The sequence below is a fragment of the Colletotrichum navitas genome, assembly GCF_030913465.1.
Source record: "Colletotrichum navitas strain CBS 125086 chromosome Unknown LY79scaffold_30, whole genome shotgun sequence".
In the NCBI taxonomy this organism is placed as follows: Eukaryota; Fungi; Ascomycota; class Sordariomycetes; order Glomerellales; family Glomerellaceae; genus Colletotrichum; species Colletotrichum navitas.
The window spans coordinates 356,203-374,098 of record NW_026850576.1 but is presented as its reverse complement, the minus strand read 5'-3'; the positions used below and the strand labels follow the sequence as shown (position 1 = coordinate 374,098).

Sequence of the window (17,896 nt, the reverse complement as noted above, 5' to 3'; positions counted from 1 at the left end):
TTTGTCATTGAACAGGAAGGGGGGGGGTTCGTTTCTTGTTGTTAATTTGTATTTTTATTCGATAACTATACTGCACAGCCATATCATGACTGGCAAAGCCCATTCGACTTTGTGAATGGTGCTGTTGCTTGTATATTTGCGCCCCCTCCCCGCGCACTCTCTTCAGCTCTGGAATGTCCGGGTTGGCGGTGCTGTCTTGGGTGCAGCAGGATAGCTAGGCGGCACATCTTCGTCCCTGGTGCCCCAATCTCCCTCCTTTGAGCCCACCGTGAGCTCCAGAGTTCCGCCGTGGTAGAAGAACGCGTGCGAGATCCAGTTCTTGGTGTAAGGCTTCCCGTCCAGGGTGGCGCTTTGAATGTAAATGCCGTCTGCCAGCTCCCTGTCGTCAACTGCGACCTTTCGGATCACAGCGGGCTGGGCCCCTCGAGTCTTGAGCCGTACCTCGGGGAAAAAGGGCGGGATGAGCAGGTATACGTCCTGCCCCGCGACGGGAAAGAACCCCATCATCGCAAGCGCGCTAAAAGCACCCATGGCGCAGTCGTCGTTGCCGGGGATGCCGTTGATGGAAGCATTGAACTGCGACGGGATGTAGCTCCGTGTAGTACGTGAGCTGAGGCCGGGTCTACCCGCGTAGTGGAACTGGAACACCGTGAGGAAGGCTTGTTCGTTGCCCATGTAGACGATGTTGCCGCTGTGGTAATACTCGAGCCGGTCGACGAACGCTTCCCGGCCGCCCATGAGCGAGATCAGCGTCGCCATATCCTGTGGCGCAAAGAACGAGTACAGCCATGGGGAGCCTTCGTACGTTGCCTGCGCCGTGTCGAAGTAGCACAGATGCTGCTCCGTGTTGGGCGAGCATATGCGCGTGTTTTGCTGTGTAAACGAGCCGTTGACCAGTTTTGGCATCAGGAAACCCGTGTACTTTGTTCTTTCAACCTCCTCTCTGTCCTTGCCCACCACGATATCTGGCGCATCAGGCTTCCAGAGGTTTTGCCAATTAGCGCTGCGCTGCATGTATTTTGCATAATCGTCCTTGTGGCCGAGTCCTTGCGCCATCTCGGCGATGCAGAAGTCGTCGTAGGCGTACTCGACGGTGCGAGAAACGGAGCGACTATTCGGGCCTGACGACACCTTGTCCATGTGGTCCTGTGCGATGTATCCCAGCCCTAACCAACTTTCGAGGTTACCGCGGCCTTCGACGCCAAAATCCTGCGGCGCAACTGCATGCCGGTCAGAAAGTCATTCTCGCTAGTCATGGCAACCCACAAACCTTCAGCATCGGAAACCACGGCCTCGTATGCGGTCTTCCAGTCCACGCCGGTGGTCATGTTTTTGAGGTAGGCGTCCGCAATCACAACGTCGGCATTTGAGCCCCCCTGGCTGAAGCCCTTGCAGAACGACATCCTGCAATCTGGGAGCTTGCCGGAGAATCTGTAGATATCTAACAAGGCTCGAACCATTTGCGTTTGTGCCTCCGGATCGACAATCGTGAGCAGTGGGTGTTGGGCTCGGAAGGAATCCCAGATGCAGTAGAACGAGTCAAAATACGGTTCGGACGACTCCCACAGAGGGTTCTCGCCAGTATAATTCTGAGGTGAAAGCAAACTCCGGTAAAGACCAGACCAGAACGTCGTCTTCATGTCCTCGCTCACGCCCGCAGTATCGAGCTCCACCACGGAGAGCTTCTCGCTCCAAGCTGACTCCGCAGCACGCACAGTGCCATCGAAATCGAACAATGGGATCTCGTTCCCGGCATTCTGGCAAGCCTTGTCAACGGAGACGAAGGAGAGGCCAACCCGGGCGAGAATCTGGTTGTTCTTGGGCCTTTCAAAGTGCAACCACGCGCCGGCGGCACCGGTAGGATTGTGGATGCCTCGGGTGAACTCCGCCAGATGTTTTGGGTCCTCGCGAGGATTTTCGCCCTCGAAAACGCCAGACTTGCGAATGGTGGCCCCTCGGAAATCAGCACAGAAAAAGGCCCTATAGTTGCCTTGGCCGAAGGAAGGTTTGAACATGCCATCTCCGATGACACGGCCCGATTCGTACACCTGGATGCCACCGCTGGTTCTGCTCTGGGCAATATCCGTGAGATCGATGAGGATCAGAGGGCTGCTCACTGCATCAATGGTGCCATGGTTGGCTGTGTCGGCATACGATACTGTGTCATTGGGCGAAAAGCTGAAGCGGTACAGAGCCGTACGTTCACTGGCCGTCATCTCGGCACGCACAGTGTTTGTGAGATCGACAGAGAAGTAGCCCGGGCGAGCGACGACTGAGTCGTTGACACGGAACAGGCTTCTTTGCTCTTTGGTATACTTGCATGCCAAGTAGTCATCGTTTTTGCATCCGGGATGAGGAAAGAGCGGGAAATTGCCCAGAGACGGTGACTATACGAGGGTCAGCAATGCTGATGGATGCTTCCAATATGGACAAGGGCATCTCACACCGCCGGTTCCTGCACACATGAGTAAGAGGATGCCACGTACGGGATAGAACAGGACTTACCAGAATCATGCAAATGAGAGAAGCCAGTTATTTTTGAATTGTCCGAGACCCAGCCTGCAGCGTTTTCGGCATGAGAATCGGTGTCCGCACAGGCCTTGGCCATCCCTAGCCGTGAGTGTTAGAGCAAGATGGCTTCCAGTGAATAACGGCGATGGGGACACCAACCATATGGTAGAGATGCACCTGGAAACACATGGCCTGGGATCGTCAGCTAGCTACGTCGAAGCACGACTCGGGCTTCCACTGACCTCCGTTGATGGTCCCGATTAATGGGTCGACATATTTCAGAATAGCGTGCTGGACTCCTGGGTTCAAGTCGGAGTAGAAAAGAGAAGAGAAACCGCGAGATTCCGAAGGCCACCAACGGAACAGGCACACGAAGACAGCAGCGAAGATCAACAGCCGCACAGGTCGAGATAGGCGGGTAGCAGGGACTAAGACTCCCATATCGGGCGTGCGGTTGACAGGAGGCCAGTAGTGAAGCGCAAAGACGGCCTGGAAGGAGTACGTTCCAAGATGCTGCCAGAACCATGGAATAGACGCCGTATGCTGAATGATGACAGGTGCTTCTATCAGTCATGTCAAGGGTTCCTCAGTCGAAATCTGTTGACGTCAGGCAGAAGCACGGCAGCTGGCAATGAAGCTGGACCCGGATACGTCAGTGAATATTTAATGGAGAGCCAAGATATGCATCGGACGTAGTGTGGTTGAAGAAGTCGGTTTGGATGATGTCGTTTGGTGAGCTATCCGGAGCGGATTATGATAATAGTCGACCAAGCCAAGCCAGAGTAAACAGAATCCGGCCAACGGCTAGTTCGTCAAGCCGGCATTTAAGGCTGGATTCGACAGCAAGTACGACGGCAAAAGGTGAGATGAGAGGCGAGGCGAGGCGTCGGAAAGCTCGAGCCTTCAATACGCCTGGTGCAGAAGGGGTTGCTGATAGAACACGTGTACAGGTATTATCCCTGAGAAGGGTAAAAGCGCAGCCTACTAGGAAGTCTGCAGAACGGCGATGCATGGAGAGAGAGGGAGAGCGAGAGCGAGAGCGACAGAGACACAGAGAGACAAAGGTAAGGGCTGGGCTGGGCTGGGCTCGGCCTCCGCCTCCTGAAATGTCTCGGCGGCGGGGGTTGTTTTGTTGCCAGCCCAGAAATAGTTACCACATTGACGCCACTGGGTAATTACCTAACTGATCTGCCTCCATTGGGAAGCGGCGTGAGTGCCGCCGAGTACCTACACTACATGCGGCTGACAGCCCAAACTGTTACAGAAAAGCATGCTTGGCCGGATGTTTTCGAGGTAGTTGGATAAGTTGGGTAGTTTAACAAGATACCTGTTGATGGATATATATACATACCTAGGTAGCTGCAGTACAGCATGCCATGTCCACACGCAGGAGGAAAGCCGCTATAAGCAGTTAATGTGACGGCCGGGCACCGGGAACTAAGAGCCACCCAGTGATGCTTATTTGTTTATTCCTCTTCTTGTGTAACTACCACTTTTAAGGTTAAAAAGTTGGTGCAACTCGTGCCGGTTGGATCGTTGTTCCTAACTGGGTAATTGCTCGGAAACAGTCAGTACCGATGGAATTCTCCGACAAAGGCCTGGCAGGGTCGTCCTCTCTCCTGAGACCCTTGACCCGCCGTCATTCGTCTCCTCTACCAACCGGTACTACCGGTACCCCTCCTCGGACGGTCTGAAGGCGCACCTAAACAATCCGATGTTTCCTTCCAGCAAACTCTCACTCGGCTGTTCTGTCCTACACTACTAGTACTCAGTGCTAGGTACCTATATGGCGGTAAACCTCCTCCATCCAAAAACCAAAATGAATGCATGCCTCGAGAGGCAGTGGGAAGGGGCTCACCGACGCCTTGTACCTTGTCGCTGCCGTTGCTTGACTCGAGATTCAAGGAAGACGCGGAGAATCCTTGTCTCCAGCCCCTCCTTTCTCCTCATCATTGGCCTTCCTTCAAGTACCTTTCTCCATTACCTACTCAACTTTTGCCGGCGCTTCCCTGTCCGTCAAGCGCCTTCATCACGTTTGAGAGCAGTCCACAACTAGCATTTCTTCTTGAGGCTTGTGGAAAATGCTCAAACAAATCTCATGGTCTGAGCTTCTGGGCCATATGCTTGCCGCCTTGGAACCTCCCGATGCTAAAACAGCGTCGTAGCCCATGACTTGCACGTTATGCTCGTCGTCTTGTTCCTCCACCCGCAGCATCTCCTTGGTCCTCTTTTCCTCAGTTCTCTCTCTCTCTCTCTCTCTCTCTCTCTCTCTCTCTCTCTCTCTCTCTCTCTCTCTCTCTCTCTGCCCCACCCTCATCTCCCCCATATTAATGCCGGCCGCGCCGTGAACGCTAACAGAGAGAACGACATCATACGCTCCTGCAATACGACGACATCATAAATTAGTCTCCGTTTACAACGTTTCCCCCCCCGCATCTTGATCGGCGCTCACTTCCCCGCTCGTATCTCAAGGTTACGCGAACCGTAGTTCATCCTGACTACCTAGAGGGAACATGATCACTGGTAATTGACGCTGTCCGGCCATCTTATAAGCATGCCCTCGCCGCCGAGGGCCATCCATCGCGACTTCCTGTGGTCGTGAACACCGTAGACTCGAATTTGAACATGGCCCTTTTGTATGGTCTCGCCTTTGCTGGTCTGGCGGCGGCAGCTCTTAAGCCCAACTGCCCTCACTTCACCGACTACGCCGCCACTCCCCACGAGCCCTTCTCCGAGGGCGTCCATAAGCTCTCCTATCAACGTCCTGCCCCGGAATGTCGGACGGCCAGCTTTCCCGAAGTCGAGAAGACCATCTCCGACATGAAGACGCTCATAAAAGACCCGGACCTGTACCGGCTCTTCGAGAACGCCTTCCCAAACACACTCGACACCACCATAGCCTGGACCGGGTTCGCCGGTGAGGATCCAGAGGAGGAGCTGAGCTTCATCATCACCGGCGACATCAACGCCGAATGGCTCAGGGACAGCAGTAATCAGCTGCAGAGCTACCGTTCCCTACTCGAGCGCAACTCTTCGGCAGGGTCTCTGGCCGCGCTCTACCGCGGGGCCATCAACTTGCAGGCTCGTTATGTCCGTTTCGCACCCCATTGCAATGCCTTCCAGCCACCAGAGGAATCCAATGTGCCTCCCACAAGCAACGGCAGCCCCGACAAAATATACCCGGCATACCCAACCTACTCATTTTTCGAGTGCAAGTACGTCCTCCGTTCTCTCCCTACGCGCCTATGACATCTAACCAGATCAGATACGAGCTGGACTCCCTGGCCGCGTTCCTCCAGCTCTCCCACGACTACTATGCTGCCACCGCCGACAAGGACTTCTTCGCCCGCTTCAACTGGTCCAAGGCCGTTGCCGTCCTCCTCAACACGACGGATGCCCTGCGCGCCGGCACCTACGCCGCCGACGGCACCCTCAACCCGTCGCCCGCCCTCTTCGAGCGCCAGACCACCTCAGCCTCGGAGACGCTCTCCAACCACGGCAACGGCGCGCCCACGCAGGGCGACACGGGCATGGTCCGTAGCTTCTTCCGCCCCAGCGACGACAGCTGCATCTACCAGCTCTTCGTGCCCGCCAACATGATGTTCTCCCGCTACCTTGACTCGTGCGCCGAGATCATGGACGCCATCGACACGAGCCTCGCCGAGCGCATGCGCGACTCGGCAGCCACCGTCCGCGAGGGCATCGAGGCTCACGGCAAGACGACGCACCCCAAGTACGGCGAGATCTACTCGTACGAAGTGGACGGCTTCGGCAGCCACAACAACATGGTTAGTGTGCTGGATGCCCTCCCGCTTTCTCTTCTGTTCTCTTCTCTTCCCTCGACGTCCGAGATAGCCCCAGGCTAACTGTCAAACGCAGGACGACGCAAACATCCCGTCCCTTCTCTCCGCCCCGCACTACGGCTACCTCTCCGCCCAGGACCCAGTCTACCAAAACACCCGCCGCTTCGTCCTCTCCGCCTCAAACCCTTACCAGATGCGCGGCCCCGTCCTCAACGCCACGGGCGGCCCGCATGTCGGGCCCGGCAACGCCTGGCCCATGGCCCTCATTGCGCAACTCATGACCTCGGATGACGACGACGAGATCGCTGACGGCCTGCGTCAGCTCGTTGGCTCCACGAACGGGCTTGGTCTCATCCACGAGTCGGTGAACAGCCATGACGCCTCACAGTGGACTCGGTCTTGGTAAGCCTAAAAAGGGGGCACATATCCTGAGTGATCAATTGAAACGAGACCGCTAACCTATGTCTGTCACCGCGCAGGTTCGCCTGGGCCAATGGGCTTTTTGGGCAGATGATACTGGATCTCAGGGACAGGAAGCCGCACCTCCTTGAGAGGAGCTACCAGTGATACAGATGAACGTATGCGGGGGGAGTATGATGGTGTGGCTAAACGCACAAAATGTCCATTCCCGCGAAGCTAGCAGTACGAGTTTAAATCCACCCGTGCGGTATTCATAGATGAGGCAATGAGGCATCTACGACGCGCCCGAACCTCTCAGTAAAGTAGTACGTACTGTGATTACATTCATGTAGATAATTAAGCGCATATGATTAAACTGGCAATTCTCTGATCTCCAAGGTATCCAGATCGAGACAGATACTTGATGGGGAGAAAAAAAGAAAAAAAAAAACCCCTACGGGTGGACGGGCTTACTGAATAAGCCGGTAGGTTTAATCTGTAGATCTGTACTGATATCAGGTGGCGCAAACACATGGGACCAACAAAGCTTAGAACAATAAAATTACACTAGAATATCCGTGGTCTGCTCTAATTCATGTGTCATAACATCATTACTGCCCTTTGCGAATCTGCCTCTCCAGCAGTACGTCATTTTAGCTGAGGTCGAACCCGGCCCCCGAGGAAACGGCGTAGAGCAGCTTCTGCCTCAGTGTCTCCTGTTTCTTGTAACGCGGCAGCTTGAGCAGGTTCACACAGGTGCTGGTACTTGGCAGCCTCTCTTGGTCCTCGCCTCCATCTCGGATGCTAAACCGTGGACTCAACTGCGAGAAGCCCAAAAGGGGCGCTCGTGGGGTGCTCGTCACGTACTTGAGCACGTCTCGCCGCTCCCGATCCGAAAAGTCGGCCATGACCTTCCAGAATAGCTGCACCGTCGGGTGCTCCAGTCCGTCGTCCCCCACTTCGTACAAACCCGAGTAAATTGTGTTTCTCCTGAGGTCTTCAATGTCGATCTCGGAGCTATCTCCGCCAACGAGACGCTGTAGTTCGTTCTGATTGAACATTGAGAGCCATGACGGGGCGATGATGGAGCGGAGACCGCGGAGGAATGCGGCCGTCTGCTGGGCAGGTTGGGCTACGAGGCGGTGGCGGGCGACGTAGGATATGTAGAGGAGCCGGTTGTCGTTGGTGACAGTGACGTTTTCGCCGTTGGGGATCAGGTTCCGAGTCATAGTACGCACGGGTTCCCCGGGCAGCGAGACCTGGTCATTGATGGTAAAATCCAGCGCCAGATCCGCCACGTTCTCCTTGTAGTTCTTCAGACGTAGCATGCCTTGGTAGAGTTCCTCGTCCATGTCTCTTAAATCGTTGACATTGCCACGGTAGCTGTTCTCTCCAGTCTGGCCCGAAATCCACTTCAGGAGGAAAAACCCGGCAAACGCAATGTCGACGAGGATTCCTTCGTACATGCATTTCCCGATGATTCGACCGAGGAACTCGAATTTCCGAAGCAGATCTTGCACCTCATCTTGCCACTCTGCACTGCGTTCAGGAACTCCGGCTCGTCTCAAGGCTTCCCTGAGCTCATCCATAGCTGTTGGGTTGGGGTATAGGAGGCCTTGACTGTTGGCCGTGAATAGTGAGATTCCGTCCCTCTGCCCAAAAGCCTCCGTTGTGACGCTAGTCAGGAATTCCTTTGTAACACCGCCGCCATCGATTCCTGCTTCCACTGTATCGAACTGATCGACAAACTGGATCTGTATGGGCTCCTTCAGGCCTTCCCCTAGCTCATAGAATTGCTCAAACGCGTCTTGGAAGACCTGGCCTCGCCTGATTTTGCCATGGTGCCGTCCAGTCGGACCCATTCCAGGAGGACGCAGGGGATTATGAAGCATGGTCATTCTCCACTGGTCGGCATCCATGCCTTCCCTGCGCTTGTGCTTGTCGAGGTACACAAATTGTCTAAAGATCTGAACACGAGTGTCGAAAGGAATGACGAAAGGCATGTGTCTCAAGATCTCCAGCTTTGGCCCGATGACGGCCAGCAAGCGATCCCGCTGCGCCTTGCGTTGCTGGGACCGAAGCTTTTCAATTTGCGCGTGTCGAGAGACTCGTTGTCCAGCCATGGTGTGGATGAGACCGTCGTTCAGTCCACCCATGGCCGCATCTTCCTCAACGTCGTCATCTTCTTCGTCGCTCGAATCAGATACTTCGTTCTGCCGCTCTTGCTCTGCCACGACGGCGCTGACAAAGCCCTCCATGTCGAATTTCGAGGTCATGAGCCAATGATCTCGAGGCAAGAAAGGACGCCGAGAGTCCCGTTCATACACAAGTCGCAAGGCCGTTGTGACGATACTGCGAAGGCTACCGAGGTCAAGTCTGGTATCGGCTGCGTTGGCTCGGGATCCCTGGCTTCGGGTATCTTTGGACGATTTTGCAGCGTGGCTACTTCCGAAGTAGGACTCGAGCTGGCTCATCGATATCGGCTCGGATTGCTGGACACTCTGTAGGATATCGGTTGCATTGTAATGCAGTGTGAAAGCCAGATGTTTGAGCACAATTGTGAGATTCTTCACCTCGGAGAGAGAGAGCCCGCACGACCGTAACCGAGACATTTGCCCTTCGCCCTGCATGATTCCTGGGTGAATGCTGCTGAAAAAGTCTTCGTCATCACTCAGACGTAAGATGAAAATGTAGAGTTCAAGGAACAGCAGAACTAGCCTCCATTCCGGTTCTTGGGAGTCGTTTGACCTCGGAGATTTTGAGAGGTAGTCCCGTAGCAAACCTGTGACGGATGCCGAATCCTGCAAAATTTTGTTGTAGATGCTTGTTTGGCCCATGGCTTGCCATAGAAACTTAATCGTTGGCAAGCTGCCTGTGCTCGATCTGACATCGCCTAAGAAAAGACGCATACGGATATCATCGCCCCGACTGGGGAAACACCGGAGAAGAGTGAGAATATAGCCAGACAGTAGGCTTGCGGTCTGGAACTCGTGACTTGATGACTGAGAGCCAAAGTGACTAAAGAGTGTCAGAAGTGTAGATTAGAAGGGGTTGGTGGCACACTCACGTAGTAAGCTCGGCCAGCAGCGCGGAGATGCCATCTCTATCGACTAGCGACGAAAGCTGCTGGGTGACATAGCCAGGTAGTGGCCGGATCAAGGCTTCTTCGATACTGTTTGAGTCTGCGTTTGGTGATGTAGAGTGGGCCGGTTTTACAGAAAGTCTGAGGCTGATCTCTGTGGATAAGCTCGAGAGTTGGATGTGAAGTGCGTCCAAATGCTTCAGCCCTTGGTGTTTAGTGTCCGTCGTCTGATGTAAGCCGATAAAATGCGCCAAAAGCCAGACCTGACCGTCCCGACCAACACCGTGTATCCGTCCATTGCTGTATGCCGTAGCGATTGCCGATGCAAGTTTGTCAGAGTCAAGGTTCTGAGAGATTATGGGGGCGTGTTCCTCGACAATACACAGGTCAGGTCGAGTCAGGAACGACAAGGCGAATGCTTCGTAGGCTGCCAACAGATAACCGTCGGCGGATTTTGCCCGCAGAGGCACAAGAACAGCCCTCGACGTAGCCTCCAGAGCCACCGTGTCCGCGCCGAGTATTCCACATAATTCTGCCAGCACGGTATAATATTGCCGGAATGACTTCGATAAAGACTCGGGGGCAACGTTTACGATGTGCGTTAGGAGGTCCACGAGGAGTTGAATATCGTCGGTTTCTTGCCTGGAGAAGTTGTCAGCCATTATCGATCATAGGTGGATAGGTGGATATGTGGATGGAAACCTTTTCCGTGTTTGGACGTCCAGAGCCTCGACAAGTATTTGTACGAATCGCGCCAGTCGAGAAGGAGCAAGAGTGGCGGGGGCGAGGCACTCAAGGTTGGTCGTAATCAGCTCCCTAGAGAAGCAAACGAGGCGTTGGAGGTCCTTGCCGTGGTTGGACTGGAAGGTGGTTATCAGCAGTGGTAAGGCGGTTGATAGCCTCTGCTGTGTGTCCAAATGCGAGTTGTTCATGTACAGAGCGTCGAAGTCCTCGCGACGAGAGTCTCGAAGTCGCCTTCTGACCCTGTGGCCCCTCCACGTCTTCTGGATCTTGCTTGCCGCCTTCAGCCTATCTCGATCCTGTTGCCTCTGAGCTCGTTCGGCCTGAGCATTGGAGACGGTTTTGGACGCTCCCGAGCCGCTACCGGCGGCAGGAGTCCATGACGAGGCGGCGAATGGGTTCAGGTTCTGGCCGCTGAGGTTCACGTTCCGGGGGCGTCGGGAGTTGCCTGTGAAGGTGGGAAACATGTTTCCTTGAGAACAACGCGTTCAGGGAGAATAGAGGTGGGTGGTAGAGTTATTTCATGTCAAGCAGAGATGGTGCCGCAGCTCGACGATGGGTCAGTGAAGGCGGTTAACTTCCAGAAGCTTCAGCACGTTCGGACGGGCGTATGTAATCGAACTGTCACTGGAGGGGGATTCACAGGCTTTGGACATTGGCTAGTGGGGCGCGACTTCTCAAGATTGAGAGCACGGATGGTGGTGAGGTAAGCTAGAGCTGGCCCCGGCTTGATGTTGTGGAAGGTTCTGACGCATGGGATAGGCACAGGCTGGCTACTGAGGTACGTAAGGAGTAGATGGGTAGGTAGGTAGCTACGCCACGTACTTGGGTACCTACCTACCCATCACCAGGTAGGCAGGCACCTACCTAGGTACAGTTCTAATGCTGTGGTCGAAAAGGCACGTACCTGTGTCAGATAGGAGAGCTGGTTGGCTTTCGATAAGGCAAGCCGAAGCCGGGGTAATGAACACACAATCAAACGTTGAGACCCAATTCCGAGCGGTTGGCCATAATAATGACAACAGCTTCAAGACTTGACAACAAGCTCTAGAGCGAGTTACGCAGGTCTAGTCTAGGCACTCATGAGCAAAGCAGAAAGAAAAGAAAAAGAGAAGGAATAGAATCTTCATTTTGACGGCGATTCGCCATCAGGACTTTTGGCTGACTCGAAATACCCTTTCTTTACTCGTGCAAGTGTCGGTGTAGAACCAACCCAGCGGATTATGAATGATTCCGTACGTCTCAGACGCCTCTGCCCCCCCCGCGCGCCCCGGGTAGGCGATGCCTGCCTTCTTCATATTTGAGTGAACGCCGCGGTACCAGGCGCAGTTGTCAGGTTGTTTCAACAAGCGGTAGCTCGAGCGGTTGTTGCAGTTGCACGTTTGTTTTTGACACTTGCGTCACAATCACTGACTGTCATCCGGGGGTCATCTGTTCTTTTACCTACCAGCCTACGTACGTACGTACCTACCTAATCAGGACACCATGAAGGATGATGGGCCGCTATGACCAGACATCATCAACCGCAGTCACAGCCTCCGGAGATATACGCATGGTTGCATTCCAGCGACGGACTGGCTTGAACAACTGAGGTACGGATACAAGGCGGCAGCTAATGACATGACGGGAGTGCCGGTGCTACTTTTGGGGCGCTTGGGGGCACAGACAAGCCGCTCTTCTGGGTAGGTATCAAGATTGCAGCAGCCATGCCTCGAATCCTGTCCCCCTTGCTTGTATGGAAATGAGCAATGTCATCAATGTCACCAATCAAGTAGACTGACGTCGTTGTGCGTGTTTATGTGTTTACGGGAAATGCTCGTCCCGCTGGGGACCGGCTGTTTCTCCTCATGATTGTTTGTATTTTCTTTTGCAGTCGGTAGCAGGCAGGCAGGGTTCACTCTTGACAACCGTTACGGTCGCATGGAATCACAATTTTCATTCCTAACGATGGCGTCCCCACCAGGTACCTCAACGTCTCGTATCGGTAAAGCCGTGGGATGCTGAACGATATCTGTTATCTATGGTGTCTCGCTGCAAGAACTGATAGTGTTCGCATGACGGTGACCTGGTTCTAGCGTATCCACTCTTCTGGCACATGCCCTGCTCCTGCCGGCTGCCCCTCGACAAAATGACAAAATCTGGAAGGCGGGAAGGGGGGGGATACACACACGTAGAACAGTATCCGTAACAGTGACAAGAAGAGAAGCCAGTCAAAAATCCGTTGGTGGGAAGGCACGCAGCACCGCACCATTCCATTCACCCTCCACTGCAGGTGGCAGATCCAGTAAAAAAAAAAAAATCATCTCCGAAAGCCACATTGATTGAAATTCTCTTTCCCTCCTCCTCTTCTCTTCTTTTCTCACCTACCATCCACACAAACCCTATCAACAACCCCCTTCACATCTAAAGAGGGTCTGACAAGGAGTACGTCTTTCGTACTTGTTCTCTGTCTCGCTCACTTTTTTCCATCAGAAAAAAAACTTCCAAAAAAAAAATTGAAAATCCCCCATCAAAAATTTCCCACTTCCATATTGGAATCTCCTCCCCCTCCTCAATCGCAAGAAACATACTACAGAGGACTCGTTCACCGAACCTCTTTTCTTGCTTTTACCTCAGCACCTGCCCGTCAATCTTGCATCAAGTGCCCCCTCCGTGTGTGTCGGTCAAACGTCACACATCGCCATAACCTCCTTCGACAAGAAAGCCTCGTCTTCGCCTCGTCCTCCGTACCCTTACCCCCCCCCTCTTCCTCCACACCGACCGGTCCCGTCCAACGACCGATCGTCAGATTTCTTGACTTGGTATGTGGTTTTTCACTTGCCTTCCCCTCCCCCTCTCAGTCGGCCTTGGTACAATTTGTGCAGCTCGCGATGTCCTTACCCCGCCTTGGCGCACTCTCAATCCCATTTCCACAATCAGTCAGTCATCCGGTCCTAACGAGTGCTCGTGGTCGCAGTATCCTTTCCCCGTGTCATATCCAACACCGATACAATGGCCACCACTGCTGCCAACAACGGCGCTGTCGACCAGCTCGCCAGCGACCTGAGCAACGCCTCGCTCAACGGCGCTGACAAGAACGCCCCCGCCATCAACACCAACGTTGATTCTGGCGCCCAGGGCGACAATGCCGACGCCGCTGGCCCTACCCCCAGCTCCGCTGCCCCCCACCCCCAGGCCTCTGCGTCCCTCTACGTCGGCGAGCTCGACCCCTCCGTCACCGAGGCCATGCTGTTTGAGCTCTTCTCCCAGATTGGCTCCGTCGCTTCCATTCGCGTCTGCCGTGATGCGGTTACCCGCCGCTCTCTCGGCTATGCGTACGTGAACTACAACACCACCTCCGATGGTGAGAAGGCTCTCGAGGAGCTCAACTACACTCTCATTAAGGGTCGCCCCTGCCGCATCATGTGGTCCCAGCGTGACCCCGCTCTGCGCAAGACCGGCCAGGGCAACGTCTTCATCAAGAACCTCGACGTCGCGATCGACAACAAGGCTCTGCACGACACTTTCGCTGCTTTCGGCAACATCCTGAGCTGCAAGGTCGCCCAGGACGAGCACGGCAACTCCAAGGGTTACGGATTCGTTCACTACGAGACTGATGAGGCTGCTTCCCAGGCTATCAAGCACGTTAACGGCATGCTTCTCAACGAGAAGAAGGTCTACGTCGGTCACCACATCCCCAAGAAGGACCGCCAGAGCAAGTTCGAGGAGATGAAGGCCAACTTCACCAACATCTACGTCAAGAACATCGCCAACGAGGTTACCGACGACGAGTTCCGCGACCTCTTCACCGCCTTTGGTGATGTCACCTCTTCCTCCCTCGCTCGCGATCAGGAGGGCAAGAGCCGCGGCTTCGGCTTCGTCAACTTCACCACCCACGAGGCTGCCGCCAAGGCTGTTGATGACCTCAACGGCAAGGACTTCCGCGGACAAGACTTGTACGTTGGCCGAGCCCAGAAGAAGCACGAGCGCGAGGAGGAATTGCGCAAGTCTTACGAAGCTGCTCGCATGGAGAAGGCCAGCAAGTACCAGGGTGTCAACCTGTACATCAAGAACCTTGACGACGAGGTTGACGATGAGAAGCTCCGCCAGCTTTTCGCCGATTTCGGCCCCATCACCTCCGCCAAGGTCATGCGTGACAACGCCACCGAATCCGGTAACGAGGACGAGGGTTCCTCCGAGGACAAGGAGAACGAGCCCAAGAAGGAGGAGGGTGAGGAGAAGACCGAGGAGGCCAAGTCCGAGGACAAGGAGGATGCCGACAAGAAGGCCGACAAGAAATCGGACAAGAAGCCCCATGGTAAGAGCAAGGGCTTCGGCTTCGTCTGCTTCAGCAACCCCGACGATGCCACCAAGGCTGTCGCCGAGATGAACCAGCGCATGGTCAACGGCAAGCCCCTCTACGTCGCCCTTGCCCAGCGGAAGGATGTTCGCAAGAGCCAGCTTGAGGCTAGCATCCAGGCTCGCAACCAGCTCCGCATGCAGCAGGCCGCCGCCGCCGCCGGTATGCCCCAGCAGTACATGCAGCCCCCTGTCTTCTACGCCGCTGGCCAGCAGCCTGTCTTCCCCCAGGGTGGTCGCGGTATGGCCTTCCCCCAGCCCGGTATGGCCATGCCTGCCGTTCAGGGCGGCCGCCCCGGTCAGTTCCCCGGCGGTTACCCTCAGCAGGGCGGACGTGGTGGCCTTCCCCAGCAGATGCCCCCCGTCTACGGCATCCCTGGCCAGTTCCCTCCCGGCGCTCCCTACCCTCAGCCCGGCAACCCCCAGTTCCTCGCTGCCATCCAGCAGGTTCAGCAGGCCACCATGGGTGGCGGCCGTGGCGGTCCTCAGGGCGGTCGTGGCCCCGTTCCCCAGGGCATGCCCATGCCCGGCCCCGGTATGCCCGGCTTCCCCCCCAACGCCCGCCAGGGTGGCAACCAGCCCGGCGCCGGTCGCGGTGCCAACCCCAACGCTCCCCGCAACGCCCCCTTCCCTCAGGGTGGACGTGGAGCTCCCGCCCAGGACCTCAACAGCGGCAGCCTCATCCAGCAGCAGCTCGCTGCCGCCGGTAGCAACCCCGGCCAGCAGAAGCAGATCCTCGGTGAAGTCATCTTCCCCAAGATCCAGGCCATTCAGCCCGAGCTTGCTGGCAAGATCACCGGTATGCTCCTCGAGATGGACAACGCTGAGCTTGTTAACCTGTAAGTTATCACTCTCTCCCCCCAAGGCCCGCCAAACTCTCGCTAATGATTCACAGCATCGAGGACGAGTCCGCTCTCAAGGCCAAGGTCGATGAGGCCCTCGGCGTCTACGAGGAGTACATCAAGGCTCAAGGCGGCGAGGAGGGCGAGAAGAAGGCCGAGGAGACCAAGGCTTAAGCCATCTCTTCGACTGTCACGCAACGTCATGAGCATGATTTCCTTATGTCATCATACCCCTAGTTATCGGGCATCTTTTCGACGACCAGTGAGCATACGACGACGACGCTCATGAGGTCATTTTGCTCAGCACGGATTGGGAAAAGTTATTTGAAATGAGGCGGCATAATCGACTGCATTTTTAAACGCCAAAGGGATCTCCACGACATGCTTTGTCAAGTTGGCAGATCATTGCAGGATCTGTCTTGAAAAGTCCCAAAGGCCTGCATGTATGGATAGACTTCTTCACTGCCTCGTGGGCAGGGAGAGTGGCGGATTCCCCGCGGGCGGCCCTGTTCTCTTTCTGCCGGGATGGCTCGTTGGGATGCGTCGTTTGCTGCCCCGCAGTATGGTTCTCCGGGAAGGCGTTTTACGGTTGAATGTTTGAGTCGCGCGACTTGCCTGGCTTCGCTCGCCTGCGATAGCACCAATACCCCCACACAGAACGGTACTCGTTTCTTCAGGCAAACTGGCAGATGGTGGTTATGAGGGAGAGTAGATGGGAAACTATCTCCTAATGGAAAGTTCATAAATAACGTCTGGGTCCTCCTGTTGTGATGCGTGATCCGCCCCCTTTTCTCCGATCGAAATGCCTCAGTTTGACACCCGTCTCTGCCGCTCGTCAAATCCGTCCGGGTTTGCTTGGTTAACGCGCGACCAGATAGTCGTAGCCTGACTATCGCCTCATTCTCACGCTCATTCTCACGACTGACCATGAGGCTAAGAAAGACCCAAGGGACAGGGTACTAATGCTGGGCTTTTTGATTTCTTCCTTCTCTCGAGAACGTTTCAACAAGCGCCATCGTATCCAACCAGGCCCGTAGCATGTTCGAGACATACTTATGAGTTTTCTTGGGGGCCGAGAAAAGACGATCGAAGGAATGTCTCGGCGGCGGCACGTTTGCATATCGCGACTTTTGCCTCCGCGAGCCTTCGAGGATCGGTAGACGGGCCGTGACAGTCCGCGTTCCATCCCCCGAGGCTGTCGCAGCGGTCTCTCCTCCCTTACTCGCCCCCCCCTCCAGGCAAGGCGGGCAGGTGGAGTGAGGTCAACAATGTGGTCTCTGGCAAGGAGGCCGCCATACTCATATGCCCACCACCTTTGGATAGCTCACCATCTTGCGGCTGGATTAGTACCCCCGGCCGGTATGGTCGTACTGGCTGAGTTGGATGACGAAGCAGTTCCTTTTATCCTATCATGTAAGTGGACTACCTTACTTTCAGCTTGAGAGCGTAGCTAACAAATGTAGCATACCGGCGAACAGCGCTTGCGTACTCTTGAATCGCTAGCAACACGGCTACTATACCTTTGCTGGCCGCCGTCGGCCGAAAGCTCGGCGACATGGAGCGTCGACACATCTCTTTCCTCCCTCCCTCATCGTCTATCTCTCCTTCTGGGTATCACGTCCTGAACAGGCCGGAGACGGTGCCGGGTGCCAGAGATAGAGCAGCATATATATCTTCTCCGGGCACTGACCCCCCCCCCCCCCCTTCTTTTACAGCCATCCCGTCCTGGTTGGCCGCCGCGGCTCTTCGATCCAATTGCGTCACTTTCCAACGCCGCCAATGCCCTCGATGCCTATCGGCTCTGGCCGGTTCAATTCCCGACGTGGCCCCTACAGGTCGGTCTCGTTTATACATCAAAGCGAAAGAATAGTGCGAATCACGTCAAGTTGGCCGCTCTGTTCCCTCTCGTCTCACGACCAAGGACCGAGTCCGCCGCCGAAGCTGACAAAAGTCTGGTGGCCGGTTGTGTGGTGGGCGCAAAAGCGGCGTCGTATACCACATGCTGGCTTGGTAGGAAGAATGGTAATATGGCCACATCACAATCATCACGGGACCCGTTTTGCCCCCAAGGCAAAATGTTGGTTTGAACGAGATTCATATTCCGCAGTTGCACTTCCCTCCCCCTAGATACAAAAAGCCTTTCCCGACAAGAGTTTCCAGTGCAGACAAAAAAACAAAAA

General features: G+C 55.2%; 4 protein-coding genes across 4 annotated transcripts; 2 read left to right on the top strand and 2 right to left on the bottom strand.

Moving 5' to 3' along the window:
• Positions 1 to 162: 162 nt before the first annotated feature.
• Positions 163 to 2,952, bottom strand: LY79DRAFT_515614 (family 92 glycosyl hydrolase; the record flags this gene model as incomplete). The annotated part of the gene is made up of 6 exons (XM_060554732.1): positions 163 to 1,220; positions 1,271 to 2,387; positions 2,445 to 2,455; positions 2,506 to 2,610; positions 2,671 to 2,703; positions 2,754 to 2,952. The coding sequence occupies 6 exons, from the start codon at positions 2,950 to 2,952 to the stop codon at positions 163 to 165; spliced, it is 2,523 nt and encodes an 840-aa protein (XP_060414126.1).
• Positions 2,953 to 4,756: 1,804 nt separating this feature from the next.
• Positions 4,757 to 7,142, top strand: LY79DRAFT_554453 (uncharacterized protein). Its single transcript, XM_060557854.1, has 4 exons — positions 4,757 to 5,726; positions 5,777 to 6,299; positions 6,391 to 6,716; positions 6,794 to 7,142. The coding sequence occupies exons 1-4, from the start codon at positions 5,137 to 5,139 to the stop codon at positions 6,879 to 6,881; spliced, it is 1,527 nt and encodes a 508-aa protein (XP_060414125.1). The 5' UTR covers positions 4,757 to 5,136; the 3' UTR covers positions 6,882 to 7,142.
• Positions 7,143 to 7,156: 14 nt separating this feature from the next.
• LY79DRAFT_554450 (HECT-domain-containing protein) lies at positions 7,157 to 11,195 on the bottom strand. The gene is made up of 3 exons (XM_060557853.1): positions 10,498 to 11,195; positions 9,781 to 10,437; positions 7,157 to 9,731 (listed from the first exon to the last, which is right to left on the bottom strand). The coding sequence occupies exons 1-3, from the start codon at positions 11,001 to 11,003 to the stop codon at positions 7,367 to 7,369; spliced, it is 3,528 nt and encodes a 1,175-aa protein (XP_060414124.1). The 5' UTR covers positions 11,004 to 11,195; the 3' UTR covers positions 7,157 to 7,366.
• A 2,332-nt stretch (positions 11,196 to 13,527) lies between these two features.
• On the top strand, positions 13,528 to 15,890 carry LY79DRAFT_669844 (uncharacterized protein; the record flags this gene model as incomplete). Its single annotated transcript, XM_060563706.1, has 2 exons — positions 13,528 to 15,713; positions 15,770 to 15,890. 2 exons carry the CDS (start codon positions 13,528 to 13,530, stop codon positions 15,888 to 15,890), a joined length of 2,307 nt encoding a protein of 768 aa, XP_060414123.1.
• Positions 15,891 to 17,896: the final 2,006 nt, after the last annotated feature.

Bases quoted from the DNA above. Each gene is read 5' to 3' on its own strand.
- LY79DRAFT_554453 (XM_060557854.1), top strand. From the start codon at position 5,137: ATGGCCCTTTTGTATGGTCTCGCCTTTGCTGGTCTGGCGGCGGCAGCT. The intron at 5,727-5,776 runs GTACGTCCTCCG...TAACCAGATCAG, and splicing joins TACTCATTTTTCGAGTGCAA to ATACGAGCTGGACTCCCTGG. The intron at 6,717-6,793 runs GTAAGCCTAAAA...GTCACCGCGCAG, and splicing joins TCACAGTGGACTCGGTCTTG to GTTCGCCTGGGCCAATGGGC.
- LY79DRAFT_554450 (XM_060557853.1), bottom strand. From the start codon at position 11,003: ATGTTTCCCACCTTCACAGGCAACTCCCGACGCCCCCGGAACGTGAAC. The intron at 10,438-10,497 runs GTTTCCATCCAC...CAACTTCTCCAG, and splicing joins GACGTCCAAACACGGAAAAG to GCAAGAAACCGACGATATTC. The intron at 9,732-9,780 runs GTGAGTGTGCCA...GACACTCTTTAG, and splicing joins CTGCTGGCCGAGCTTACTAC to TCACTTTGGCTCTCAGTCAT.